The 15,074-nt window shown below is 38.1% G+C and overlaps 1 protein-coding gene across 2 annotated transcripts in view; it reads right to left on the minus strand.

Annotated features, from left to right (window-relative positions):
• Window positions 1-15,074, minus strand: part of vldlr (very low density lipoprotein receptor) — a 72,145-nt gene that overhangs the window by 56,508 nt on the left and 563 nt on the right. For both annotated transcript variants that reach the window (XM_042395941.1, XM_042395942.1), the window contains exon 2: window positions 968-1,087. In XM_042395941.1, coding sequence (XP_042251875.1) covers window positions 968-1,087 — 120 coding nt within the window. The remainder of the gene's footprint in view (window positions 1-967; window positions 1,088-15,074) is intronic.

Consider the following 15,074-nt stretch of genomic DNA (forward strand, 5'->3'; position numbering starts at 1 on the left):
TCATTTTGCTGTTGTAACTTGTGATAGGCATTTGTGATAACTGACAATTCATAGACTAAAATTAGGTGAAGGAAATCCAGATTAACTACCAAATACAGTAATTCATTTGCCTTCCTCCAGACTCAGTCACAGCCAACTGCAGCAGTATTTATCATTGAGTATCATTTAGCACTGAGTTACACTGTGAGCCATATGCATGAATACAGATCAGGAGTTAAAGTGAGGTGAAGGAGGAATTTGTTTTGGCTAAATAGCACAGTTGCTGGTAAGGAAAATGGGCTTCAAAATTAAACACTAACTTCTGTAATGTTTGGCAGCAACCAAATTTAGTGCCTGAGCCAGTAACAGCAAAAAGAAAAAAAAAAAAAAAAAATACTGGCACAAGTCTTACTAAAATGAAAAGTTAATTGCCCTGTTGCCCTACAACTCAAACACCATTTGCAACTTCATTTAGGCTACATTTTGACAGAAAAAAAAAAACTTAATTGTGACCAAGATGGATTGTCATCCATTCGCCAAAACTCCTTAAAAGGCTACATTAACAGTGTAAATATATTTCCAGCCCACATACTGCACAGGAGCGCTGGAAATAGCATAATACCCACACAAGTATATAAATACAAGTGAATTGATGTGTTGGGGGAAATACCAACAAGAGAAACACCACCTTTAAGTGAATATGAACAGTCTGGTCACTTGCCAGAACACACAGGCCTGAATGTTTTACAGCAACTCTGTCTGAAGTACAGACAGTAATTAGTGTGTTACAGCAAGCTGTATTTGGAAACAATCCTCCTCTGATTATTCACTTACTGACAACTTTAATTGAACACTATTATTTGTGTATGTGTCAAGTGGTCCTCCATACTGGCACTCATGCTGTTGGCAGTATAGTGTACCATTGGTGCAGCTCTCTGTGCTCAGACTTTGTGTGTGTTGTGTGACAGCAGTGTGTTTATTTTCTTACCACAGGAGTTCTCGTCGCTGCCGTCTGTGCAGTCCTCGTCTCCGTCACACTGCCAGACAGACGGGATGCAGCGACCGTTTCCACACTGAAACTGGTTAGTCTCACATTCTGTCTTAGTTCCTACAGAGAAAGACAGACACAGAGGGCGTATGATGAAAAATTGAAGTCATTATAGCCCCAAATGTTTTCATAATGATCATTTATTCCTTATTTAGATGTAATTAGCCTTTTGTTTTGTCCTAGCAGGGTTCCCTGCAGTGCTGCAAATTCATAACAAATTATTTAGACAACTAGCTGGCACTCAGAGCAGACCTCAGCTACAGTGGAGATATGCCAGCTCCACATGTTGGATTTTCACAGAATGTTCATTTCTCCTTGCCTCCTGACAAACTCGCTTCACATTTTAAAACAACTGTACCTGAAGTGTAACAAGTAAATTCTCAGTGGCCTTGGCCTTTGTTTACCTTTAACTGCAAAGTCACTTGAAACAGGCTTACTGTAGATCAGTGTCAGGCCTTCATTTCTAATTCAATCTCAATTTAATTTGCCATTGATGCAGTTTGCTATTAATATAAACTCTTGATGCGTTTACCTGTTGTCTTGATAAATTCAGTATAATGTACATGTCAACAGCACTAATTTAATCAGTACATTAAATTAGTGCTGCTTTACAGGGGCTCTAAGGACATAATTTTGGGGGGAACTAACAGAGACCAACAGAGAAATAGTCTAGAGCTAGATATCAAACCTTGAAATTTTGATATTGACTGAAATGTCTGTAGTACAGAGTATTATTCAGTTTTGATGCGTCATTTAGCTACCATGCACAACACCAAGACCAGACCGGAAACTGGCAAGTCTAAATGGAATGACGCTATAAGACTATAATATTCATCACCTGTGCTTTTAGTGCTATGACCTGTGCCATGTCAGCTGCCAAAAGGCCTACTAAATGTGTGCCAACATCCTTACTCTTCTTTACTTATTGTTTGATCGGACAGTTTGATTTAAATCACAATTTTGACAATTTTAGACTATTTTATTAAGACAAGGTCTTGTACTGCTGCTTGTGTTCAGACATTTAACATTTGGGAACTTTGAGGAATATAAACATTTTTCTACAAAACAGTTTTCACTGAACAAAAGTCAAAGCAAGGTTTTGAATTCTTGTATTCTTGGTGAAATTCAATTATCGCATGCCACTAGTAATGACAGATTTTTAAACTAGACACCTGCGCACTGTCCACATTTAGAATGAATGTATTAAAAGTTTAACTTTTTGATTTGATTCTCTCCAATTTGACATTTTATCTTTTTGAAACCAAAGTGTGATGACCAAATCTGAACTGAGCTCTAAAGTGCCCCCACACTGGTTAATTGTGCCAAAATAGGATCTGCCCTTTCCCTTTGCTGAAAATCAGATATGGTGTCAAAGTTATCTTTTAGTGAGAACCAGAACCACTGGCCCTCTTTCACAGGGATGTAACAACACTTCTTGCAACAAATCATAACACTGTACATCATGTAAACAGCAGTTGTGATTCAATACACCCTTCCTTTTCATTCACGGTAAGAACTTAGGTCAGTTCTTTGTTTTCCTATGACCACACTTTCAATAAGTAAAATTCAGCCTCGAGCTCTCCTGCTAACACACAACAACAGCAACCAGATTTTGGAATTGCCGTGAAGAACTCCAATCCAGCTTTATTTGTCACTATGTGTACCAGTTCTTGATCTAAAACAGTGGCATCTGTGCAGCTCTATGAACACTATCACTGAACACACACACACACACACACACACACACACACACACACTCACTCTATCACACAGCTGATGGCTGAACATCTGTGTTTGCATTTGCAACTGCAGATGATGGGACATCAATATTTTAGTGAAGAACTAAACCTTGCTGCCCTGAAAACGTCTACAGGGTAACATCTGTTTGACTGTAGTCTGAAGGACATCAGATGTACAAAAACTGGAGAGACAGCAAGAAGAAAGAAACCTAGTAGGAAATTTCCCCAACCAAAACCTTGCTGCATGACATGCAACAAGGGTCCTCAGCAAGAGTTGAACCAGCAACGTTGCAGTTATGTGGATGCACAGTAACCACTCAGCTACTGGGACGCTCCTAATTTATCATTTTTATCAAGTTATTTTTCAAGAAAAACAGCCCAAAATCTGATGAATCCATCCTCTAAAATGTGACGTATTCCTGCTGTATTTGATTAAAATGACTAAACTGTGGATCTTTGGCTTTCAAACTATTGTTTGGACAAAACATTTGAAGACATCCTGTTGGACTCAGGGACCTTACAATAGGCAGTTTTCAGCACTTTCTGATTTTTTATAGACCAAACACTTCATCTGATTAATCAGCTAAGTATTTGCAATAAAAAAGATAATTTCCTCCACCAAAAATCAAGAAATAAATGACACTGAAAAAGTGTTCCGATCTGCTGTTGAAACAGTGTTGATTTCCCTTCAACACAAGAAAAACAGGATCTCCAGACTTTATACTACAAACTATTACTTTACAGATTGCACACTGCAGTGCAATCCGTCATACCGGAGGTAGTAGTGACTCCAGGTCTTAAAATAACACTGTCTGACCTTGATGCACACTTCTGTCTGGACTGCGTGTCTGTCCAGGTGGGTAAATGGAGCAAACAGTGATGATAGAAGCCTGGAAGAGGTTGCAGTTCCAGCTGAATAGCTGTGCCACTGAGGGGTCAACTACTTCTCAGTGTCCCTGTTAAAACTTTTGAGGGGTTTGTCAAAAAAAAAAAAAAAAAGAAGTATAACAGTTTTCAAATATACAGTACCAGTCAAAAGTTTGGATACACTCTCCCACTCACTTAAATGGAGAAAGTGTGTCCAAACTTTTGACTGGTACTGTACTTCACATTTCATTTGACTGACATTAAGTAATATGTATTTATGCCAATTAAAAAAAAACAAAACACTCAGACCAAGAACATTGTAGACGTTTACACCAGAATTTTATTCTTGCATGGAAAAAGCCTCTAAAAAACAGGATTTAGTCACTACATCACCATTAAGTCAACTGTTTTAAGTAGGTCAGCAGCTACTTAAAGGTGCAGTGTGTAGAATCTAGTGGCATCTAGCAGAATGGACTTGGCAGAAATGGAATATAATATTCATAAGTATGTTTTAATTAGTGTATAATCACCTGAAAATAACAATTGTGTTTTCATTTACTTAGAATGAGCCATTTATATCTACATAGGGAGCAGGTCTTCTGCCACAGAACCCGCCATGTTGCACCGCCATGTTTCTATAGTAGCCCTGAACGGACAAACCAAACACTGGCGTTAGAGAGGACCTTTCATGTTTTGGGCGAGTTTTGCAGCCACCGTAGGTTCTCCTACACGACTGGAAGGGGCGGTGGAGGGGAGGGGTGTTCAGTTGGTTGCAATCTGCAAACTCACTGTTAGATGCCACTAAATTCTATACATATTCCTCTAAGGGAGAGACACACCCTCCCACTGCTTTGATTTGAACGCATGAATGAAATTGTGCAGAAGTCATCAAGTTTATGGTTACTATGTAGTTATGGTGAGTTAGGAACTTCTATCATATCTGCAACATGACAGGCTGATATGTCATTTAAAATATATTTTGTATTTGGTAGTGAATTAAAATGATTCAACGTTTTTAGCAATCTGTTAACTGTTCAAGTCCTTATTCAAGCTAAAATGACAACAGCCTCCAGCTTCTCAAATGTGAGGATTTCAATAGATTTTTACTACACATGGTGTGAGAGGTCATTTTTTTACTCCTTAAACACCTCAAACTGACAAAAGCTGTCAAACAATCTACAGGGATGCTGAACAGGACTACAGAAAATAGAACTCACAGGAAAGGTCCTTGCAAGTCATTTCTTTTTTGGCTATGCCTGATACAAGCCTGCTACCTTCACAGCACAGGAGGAGGTAAATCTAAAGCTGTCGGTGCCAGCAGCCTGCAGACTTTCATTCAACCAAGACTACACCAGCTGTACTTACTACACCACAGTCATGCTACACAATAGAGAGTACGCTGACCTTTCATCCACATTACCATTTCAATCACCACAATCAAAGCATAATGGATCACAGCTCACCTACCGGCATTTTAATCAGGACAAACTGAGCACATCAACCCACCCAACAAATAAATACTGACATACAGACAGATACTGAGGAGAGGGACACAGAAAACACATTTCTTCTAGTACATCCACAGCTCTGGAATACCTTTGTCCTCAGTAAGACCTTTCATACTGCTTTTGTAAGACCATGCATACGGTTATCTGCTTTTGTTGTGATCCAGCCTACTGTTTGCTTGCATCAACAGCCAACAGCTCTGCAGCTAACGATGGATGACAATCTTGCTATACGACTATGGTCTAAATGAATATCGCAATCCTTTCCACGCAGAATTGAGATTGTCTCACGATTTTCTCCCATGATTCATAGGGACAGTTTTTTAATGAAAAAGACATTTACTGCAATCCCTATTGTCTTCCATATATTGAACCCTGAATGTTTATTGCAACTGCATGAAATGCTAAATTCACAAATACTCAATGTACTGAATCAAGATAGTGATCACATTCGGATTAATCATGCCTCATCAACTAGAGCTGCAAACTAACGGTGGTTTTAATTATTGATCAAGCTTTTGATATTTTTCTCTATTAGCTAAACTGTTTAGTCTAAAAAGTCGACCATCAGTTACTGAAGTGCAAGTTGCCATCTTCACCTTAACTTTTTCCTGAACAATAGTTTATTCTAATTAGGTTTAATATTTTTATGTGAATGAGCAAAAGCTGCAACTGAACTTGACAGATAAATTACTTTATTACAAAACTAGTTCTATTAATTTTCTGCTGATCAACTAATTGATTAACCCACATTATTTTAACACTGCTCTTTAGTAAATTAAACTGCAACATATAGATAACTGGTTGCTCGCATTCTGAGTTACTGTTTGCACATGGTTAAGCAACAATTCTGAGTCAATGGACGTTGAAGAAACAGACGACTGGAAAGACAAATATCGTTAAACCAAGTTGTCTAAATGCACCACTTCCTAAAAATAATCTGTATTAAACACAAAACCCATTCTATGCAAATATTTGAAATGGGAAAGACATTTATGTGGAGCCATTGAAGAGGTTTGGAAATAATTTCAACAATTAAAACAGGAAACAAAAACAGAAAACAGTTTGCCAAGACCAAAACGTTGGGGCAAAGAGGACTAGACAGGGAACTACAGGGTCAAGAGTTTAAATATAGAGTCAAAGATGGCAAGACAGGTCTCATTTCTTCCTCATTTTTCTGCAAGTATAATGTAATGTTCTGGTAATTGGTTTTGTTTCCTTGAAATCTGACACACACAAAAAAATAGAAAACAATTCTTAACACTGTCTACCCAGGTATGAGAATATTTTTTAACATTTTCCACGTGGTGGGGATCCACCTACACTGACTTATTTGACACATGAAAATAATGTATTAAAGCGTATAGTCCACACAGCTCACTTAACTAGACTCAAAGTCACATATGGATTTGGGCTTATGGACTTACATAGTCCAGTAAGCTTGGTATAAGTTTGAAAAAGTGGCTAATGTTAAACACATTCTGGAGACAAGAGTCATGCAGCCATATTCTCCTAATAAGTTTTCTCTGTTTACAAAATAATCCTAAAGTATTCCAACTCATCTGACTACAAGACTTTTTTCTGAAGTTGATTTACATCAAGATGCTGAACTGAGGAAAAAAATTTGCCCGAGGATCAACAGAAGCGATCTCCATTTCACTTGTATGCAATGACTCAACCCATGAAAATCTGAAGAATAAAAAACAGAAACCCATAATCCTCCAAAAAATTTGAGCCAAAACAAATCACATGTAAAAAAGGCTTCATTCGGCTTGGGCCAAATTAAGCCTGGTTGCTGAAACAAGCCACCTAGCAGCTAGCGACCTGTCACTCAAAGTGGCCAAATCATAACTTTACAGCTTAATAAAATTTAAGCAGGCAAGGAGCTGCTCAGAGAAAAATCCTAATAGACTTTTACGATAAAGGGAACCTTAAACTTAGTTTAAGGGAAGTTCAAAAATATTAACTTGATTCATATCGTAATATACATCGACCAACATATCGTGGTAAATTTTTTTGTCTTTATCGCCCTGCCCTAGTGGGGGCGCTACGGTTCTTAAAAAAAATGTAAGTACATGTTGAGGTTACAGGGCTAAACCTAAAAATGTACAAGGCAAAACAGAAGGTACCTGGATGTCACTCATGTAATTACATGTAATTGTAAATATATAATTACAGCACAATACGGTCTGACCATGTACAATACACCCATGTTGTAGTGGTGCCACCAAACGGTGAAATCCAACGCTGAACTATAAATCAAAACATACCCTGTAGGGATGTATGAAAGGACTGCCACTAACCCCTCGCATCAGGTATAAACCCAGCTTAAATGACTGTATCAGTGTACAGTCAACAGAGTAATCAACCATGAAAATAATAGTTGCAGCCTTATTTAATTGACTTTTACACTCTGTGCTTTTTCTTTTTTAGGGTTGGATATAAGTCATTGGTTGACAATTTGTTTTTAAATCGGTCCAAATTGTGTAACAAGTATACATAAAGTAAAGACATAGTATGGCAGTGGTACAACACTGTAGTAGGTAGCACGAACACGTCCACTATCAGCAATGTATGGCTGACTGTTGGCTTCTTTTGCATGACTAATTACTCACATAAGAACCTTTACTGTATATTTCTATCTAAGCAACATTCAAAGTGTCAAACATTACACATAATTAACCTCTAATCAGTCTAATTTTCACACAAGCAGTAGCTGCAATTGCTTTAGCAACATGGGGTTTCATTCACAGATCCACTGTGGCATCACGTGGGTATATGTTCTCAAAAGAAAATATTTTTTTTAGTCCAGGTTTATTGCAGTTTTGTAGACATAACACAGTCAGAGGTAATGTGGCTACAAGAACTAGGGATGCACAATATTATCGGCACGTCATCGGTATCAGCCGATAAAAGCTCTAAAATGAAATATAGGCATCAGCCGTTTCTGCCAATCACTGTGTGAGCACAAAAATAACCTTTGTTACCATGGAATTGTTTTGAGTCATGCTCCCTCTACTCGTTCTTCAAAGGACATCTAGCCTACATGAAAGCTACTGTTGTAAGAGTAACGTAGCTCTGTTAAAGAATAGGGTAGTGCACAGTGTGTGTGCACGCAGCGAGTGTGCAGTTGAGCGAACGGCAGAAAAGTTACGGTGAATGTGAGCAGAGCAGAGGAAAAGGTTAGCAGTAAGTTGTCAATAAGGCAGTAAATGCACTGTACAGGCTACAGTGTGTCAGTTCATAAATGCTGCAGCTTCAAGACCAAGCAGTCAGCCGAGGGGAAACACTGTGGTAATGATAGAATAATGTCTTAATGTCTTGGGGGAAAAATAAAGCTATTGCTTTACAAAATAAAAAAAATATCTGTCACAATGAAAAAGTGACATTCCCTTTAGAAAATAGCTCTTCAGGAATGATATATGGGTAAATCAGAACCAGACCACAAATTCAAAGCTCTGGCAAAAGTTCTTTTAGAAGAATACTATCTGATATTGTGAGGCTCAGTTGACATTTAAACAAAAGGGGCTCTCAGTGACAAAACCAATGCTGGAGGTAGTGTGGACTTGTCCTTTAATTTTACCCATATTGTAAAAGATAATGGACGTAGCCACTGTGATGTCATCCATTTGTGGACTCCCGTTTTGAAGCCTTGAGTTTGGCATTTTGACTGTTGCTATCTTGGATTTTTTTGAGCCAGAAGTGAAGAGAAGTGACCATAGCACCTCACACACCACCGTGGTAGCAACTTGTCAATCACAAGGCAGGCCACGCCCTAAAGCATTCCCTGCTTTATTGTCTATTTTACTCTAAATGGGACCATAATTTACAAAATGAACATCATACTCTATTGAAGAAGACTTGAAACTAGCAATTGAGACCATAAACTCACTAGGAAACAATATGTAAAATATTTGGAATAGAGGTCAATATCACAATATACTTGGACAAAATCCCATTTAAATACATGGCATACGTAAATAAAGCCAGTCAGTGATGGTATTGTACTGGACTCATAACAAAATTACATGGTCATATTGGTGTAACCAATGGTGTGTCATTTGATATATTTTACTTTCAAACTATTGACTCCAAAACCAAAAACTCTAAAACTATTAGAAAAAGCCAGTCTTTACATGAGGGGAAACAGTTCACATCAACAGTAAAAGTCCTGACTCATCACATCAGCCTTACCTACTGCTTACTGCTGACGTACGTTTAATGTTGATGGAGCTAGACGGAGAGAGGGAGATCATAATAAGAGAGCCTGAGGCACCCAGTGACTTAGACCTGTGTTGATCAAAAACAAATCACTACATGAACCAGAGAAGTATCTTAAAGGCACAGCAGGGTTGTCAGATGAAACAAACATCAGTCAGCTTTTTTTGCCCGTTCATTTTGCTGAGTCTCCAAACCAGCCATCAAGTTCACCCATGTTTGTTTTTGTAATTTACAAGGACAGCTATGGAGCTGCGGGTTGGGCTGGCTGTTGCTTGAAAGTTTCAATACTATTTCTGTACCAATACCAAAACGATAGATACTTTATAAGGTATCTTGTTGTACAACACATAAAAGTTGTTATACAACAAAAAAATGTTTCATTTAACTAAAGATGCCAATGTTCTCAAAGTTAAATGTCTAAACACAAGGAGTCATACAATAATAACCTGATTTTGAAATTCTGATTTAGTTCTGACCAAAGAATAAATGAACAAGATTGCAAATATGACCAGATATTCAATGCCAGCTTTCAGTACTTGACAGATTTAGCAAAGATGGAAAACTTTTGATCACCAACTTCAAACTGTTGAGGTTCTAAACAACAATAGACATAGACGATAGACATTCAAGTACTCTCAAATATTGAGTAATAAACACTAAAAGTGAAGTACGTGTTGTACTTCTGAAATACACCCAGTTAAATAAGGTGCTTCATGGTTACAAGTAGATTTAAAATTACTGGATATGTGTCCAATTCCTGACATTCCTCTTGAAAAGTTTGTATGTTTCCTTTAATCAAAATCATGTATACTTTTACAATTTTGATGAGCATTTTTGAATACGTGCTCGGATCGGTATGGGGGCAGATCCAGGCATCAGCTACAATAAAGCAGATCAAATGCCGATCCTTTCATTACTATACTCTGTTTTGTCCACTTCAGCCTGCCAGAGTTGTAGCATGGCTGTCCTTGTCTTTTCCAACAGTCTACAGTGCAGGCATTTCGCTTGTATACAAGAGTAAAAATTAGCGTGCAACTTTGCAAGTAACTGAATTCTGGCATCCAGGTTGGCAAAACCAGCAGTTCCTCATTTAGCCAGCACTGACCGTTGCTTTCACCGCTTAGAATGACAAACATCGACAGTAGCAGATCATAACAACTGTCGCTAATTAAAGCCAATTTTGTGTATAACTTAACATGCAAAAATTTTACTCCTACTGTTGAGTATGTGTGCTCTCTGCAAGCAACTGTCTGTGCTGCAAAGATCATTTGTGACGGAAGAATCTCCACTCTGTTACACTGTTCAATTGTGAGTGGACTGTGCTTCCAACAACCAACGAGTGACACGTCTTCTCTCTAGTAGATCATGTCACATCAATTTCAGGAGTCACATTGTACACTTGAACTGTCATTCATATTACATCAATAATTTAGGCTGATCAATTTAACAGTTCTGAATCAGGACCTTTGGCATTTGGATTAAGTAGCTAGTGGAAAATGTGTCCCAAAGTCAGGGGGCTACACATTATTTCAATGTGCAAGGTTTATATTAAATCAGCTCTGCATATCTTCTTTTATGTAGATATAAGTATTGGATTGGACTTGGTGATCGCAGATATTCAACTCGGATCACAACAGAAGCCAGAAAAAAATGATAGGGACATCCCTAATGCATGCTGTACATTTTTAGATTTTTGGATGTATTTTTACAACATTTCCAGACAGTCTTGTTTCTTTAGAATGCAAAAACAATTGAGCAGGGTGTTGTAACCTGATTACGTAGTATAATCCATCACAGTCAACATCAATTCTGCTTTAATTTTTGCCAGAGTTACATTATCGTTGAGTGGCAATACAGATTAAGGGGAGATTGATTTCAAACGTCTGTTCGGTATTATCTAATGTGACAATAATGTAATTTTGGACCTCAGAGAGACCTTCCCACCTCCTGTGACCTATTTTCTAGGGGAAGCACTGTACTAAATTGATGCCTGTGGGAAAAATACCTCTAGACGTCTATAACAGCATGGTTTGCTGTAATGTACATTAAGTGTGAGATAGAGTGAATAGGTTGCAAGACACAAAAGCACTTGCATGGTCCTTGAACTGTTCTATTACTGCTCAGTTCAGTTTCTTCACAAATCAGTTAAAATACAAGTGCAATCATAAGACATAATGGAGATATGTGAAACGGGGAAACCCTGATAAGCTATCTGAAGCTTGAGAGTAGGGGCCCAGACACTGAGCAGATTGTATTTAAAATTTACTAACATGTTGTCTAGATTAAAAAAGTGCATGAATTATACAGTAACATTTACAACCTATCGACCAACTGTGTACCCAAGTTTATTTCTTTAAGGGTGTATTGCTCTTGGGTTACTACTCCAGCGTCTCTAGGAAGGCTCATTGACGTGATGTCTGGAAAACTGCACAACCCTGCATTTTGATCCAATCAGCACAATAACAGACTTCAAATGTAACCTGAAGTATACAACACTGTACAAGTACACTCTCCTTTTCCCTGCAGTGTCACACTCAATTTTTAGCTGACATTTAAAGCCTGAACTCTCCAAACTACACTGCTGCCAGAGAACAAGGGCAGAGGAAGCTTTTACCACCTTAGTATTGTTAAAGTTAATAAATGTCACTACCTCTACCACTTCAAAAGTGTTCTGTACCTTTTTTTGTTTATGTTTTGCATGAACTATTGCAAGATTACTTTAGGATGACTAAATGAGAACACAAACCGGTTTTGGAGAGCTAGAAGAAGCAATATTTCTTTTGTGGTTGCAGTGCACCATTTGAAACGTTCAAACCTCAAAAATATACACTAAAAGTAATTTGGTGAATTCTACCACATAAAAAACAGACAATAGCTACCCCAGTTCAGTTTTGTATACTTTACAGGAGGATGTTTGGGTCTGCTTTGGCTCCAATTTCTTCCTTGCCCAGGGTATGCAGTCATAGTTTTTCACAATATTTCACAAATGCTTAAACCCACAATATTACAACCTTTTTCCTTATACCATTTTATTCCTTCTGATAACAACTTTCCCTACTACTCAGTAATACATTTTTGGGTCACTGTTATGCACGCAGATGTTCTTCTACATATATTTACATTATTTGACACTTTGGCCATGTTTAATATGAACATCTGACAATGAATAAAAAATTTTTTTTAAATATATGAATGACTGAAAATAAGGAGAAGTATAACAGGTCCCCTTTAAAGATCTAAGTATCTTGATACAGGTATTAATTGAAGGCATGAGTTTGAAATTACAGACTACTTCACATTATAATCATTCACCTGCTAGTACTCCCTGTGGGTTTGAAAGATTCAACAGGCGTTGAGCTGCACTGAAATGTCTCCCTCCAAAAATAGGAGATCATTGTGCTTTATATAAATGCTGTCACACTGGAGGTCATGGTAATGCAATTTTCCCCAGTAACAGAAACGGCTGCAGTGTAATCCTCCTCCTCCTCCTGTCCACCACCCCGCCCACTTCAAGAACCAAGCGCACCCCCACACAGCCCCCCCCTCATATAGCTGAGGATCTGGGTCTAGCATGGTATCACAGTAACCATGGAGGGAAAATACATCCATTTTAATCAGGCCAGTGTTGCTGCTGCTGGTGCTCTAGCCGTTATCTAATTTGCGTGACGTCTTGTTCAAATAGGCTCATACAATCTCAATCTGTGTGTGTGCGTACATGTGTGTTTGGGTTTGGAGCTGAGAATAAGGAGGGGGTGGAGGAGTTGGTGGGTGTATGCTATGAGGAGTGTGTGCACATTACTAGCACTAGTTTTCACTGTTTCCCCCAAAGGCCATTTTCCACGGTAGGTGGGAATTCAAGAGACTGAAATCTGTGCAAGACAGAAGCAGCCAAACACGGCTCACTCTGCCTCTCTGAGCTGTTTTTAGCCTGTGTGCAAACCACTGTTGGAATGATTAGTAACTGCATTAAAATGGTGCCAAAAGTTATGTATATATTTAATGGACCTGTGGCTAAAAAAGGAGCCTCCACAATGTCAGCAGCTAGCCCTGACCCAGGACCATCAGGGTCCTGCATTTCTATCTCCCTGAATTCTGATATTTCAGTTATTGAACAGCTCTTAAAATTGGTTACGGGAACCTTGAAAATACAAACTCATTGGATTGTAGTCAATACTTTTAACTACCCATCAATTGGGGGGAAAAAAACTACGTTAGTAGAGTGCAAAGTAACCAAACGCCCAATAAAGATCTCTTCAGTAATACAAACCATGTCTTTTTTGATTAGTGATAAATACATAGTATCTTGGATCAGGATTACTCAGCAACATGACAGGCTGATATGATATTTAATGAGCTTTACTAAATAGAGTAGTGTTTGGTAGTCAGTGGTGTTAAAAGTATAAAAATGTGAATTAGTGCTGATAGGATTTGTTGATCAAGAAATAATTTAAATACTTGGATAAATGACTCAAACAAGTAATCAAACTAAAATGCCAAGTATTTGCTGGTTCCAGATTCTCAAATCCGAGGATTTGTTGAAGGGCTGCAACTATGTTTTTCAGATTAGTCATATTAGTCATTTAGTCTACTAAATGTCTGGGGGAAAAATACTGAAAATGAGGAAAAAAAAGGAAAAAAAAAAAAAAAAACAATCAAGGTGATGTCTTCACATTTCTTTGTTTCCTCAACCAGCAGTCCAAATCCGAAATATATATTTAATTAACAATGACATAAAACAGATAAAAGCAACAAACCTTCACATCCCACAGGCTTTTTAGTCAGATTAATTCATTATCAAATTAGTTCATGACCATTTCAGCACAAATGTTTTGCTTTTCTTTTTATATTAATGTAAATTAAGTAGTTATCAGTTACAACTCTTCAGTTAGTACAGTTATTAATTAGAAGAGTTTTCAACTGTTGGTTGGACAAAATCAGCAATATGAAGAACTTGTGTAACCATTTTCTGGCAACGTGTAGACTGAAATAATAATAATGATTAACCTAAAAAAAAAAAATAAAAAAAAAAAGATGAAAGATTAATGATAATGGAAACTGTTAAATGCAGCGATATTGCAAACTGCTCCACAAGTACCACCAGTTGGTATTAATAACTTAACCTTGGCCACTCTGCTCATAATTAGGCCTATATTGGGATCACCTGTGGTCGATAATTGGCCGCAGTCACTGCCCTCCCTCCATGCCCTTAGCTGCTGCCTCCCTACCAGTGTTGACTGCGGTGCTGCTACCCCTGTTGTCAATTTTATCGCTCCATAGCGATCCACTGAAACCTCTTTTCCCCCCTCTGCCTCTCTCCTTCTGTCGGCTTCCACTTCAAGAATAAATAAATAGATTACCACCTCGCTGGGGGTGGTGATAGTGATGGCAGAGGAGAATCCCACAGTGGAAGTGAATGAGAAATCAGGACACGCAAAGACGCCAGTACAGTACAAGAAGCAGAGGTTTATTCGTAAGGGCTGCGTGTTTTCAGGGTGAAATTAATTGACCGCAGGGCTAATTGGCCATGAACAAGCAGTTGTTGTACAGCAGGCAACAGAAACCAAACGGGCCTCTCCTCCCCCCTTATCCCTTTCATTTCATTCCCAGAAGGAGAAATACTGAGCTAAAATATCCGACATAAACCAATGACTAATTTAGAAAGAGGAACACTGCTTATACATACATTTAACAGCACACACAAAGCAGAAAATTTCT

This window comes from Thunnus maccoyii, chromosome 19, assembly GCF_910596095.1.
Source record: "Thunnus maccoyii chromosome 19, fThuMac1.1, whole genome shotgun sequence".
NCBI lineage: Eukaryota > Metazoa > Chordata > Actinopteri > Scombriformes > Scombridae > Thunnus > Thunnus maccoyii.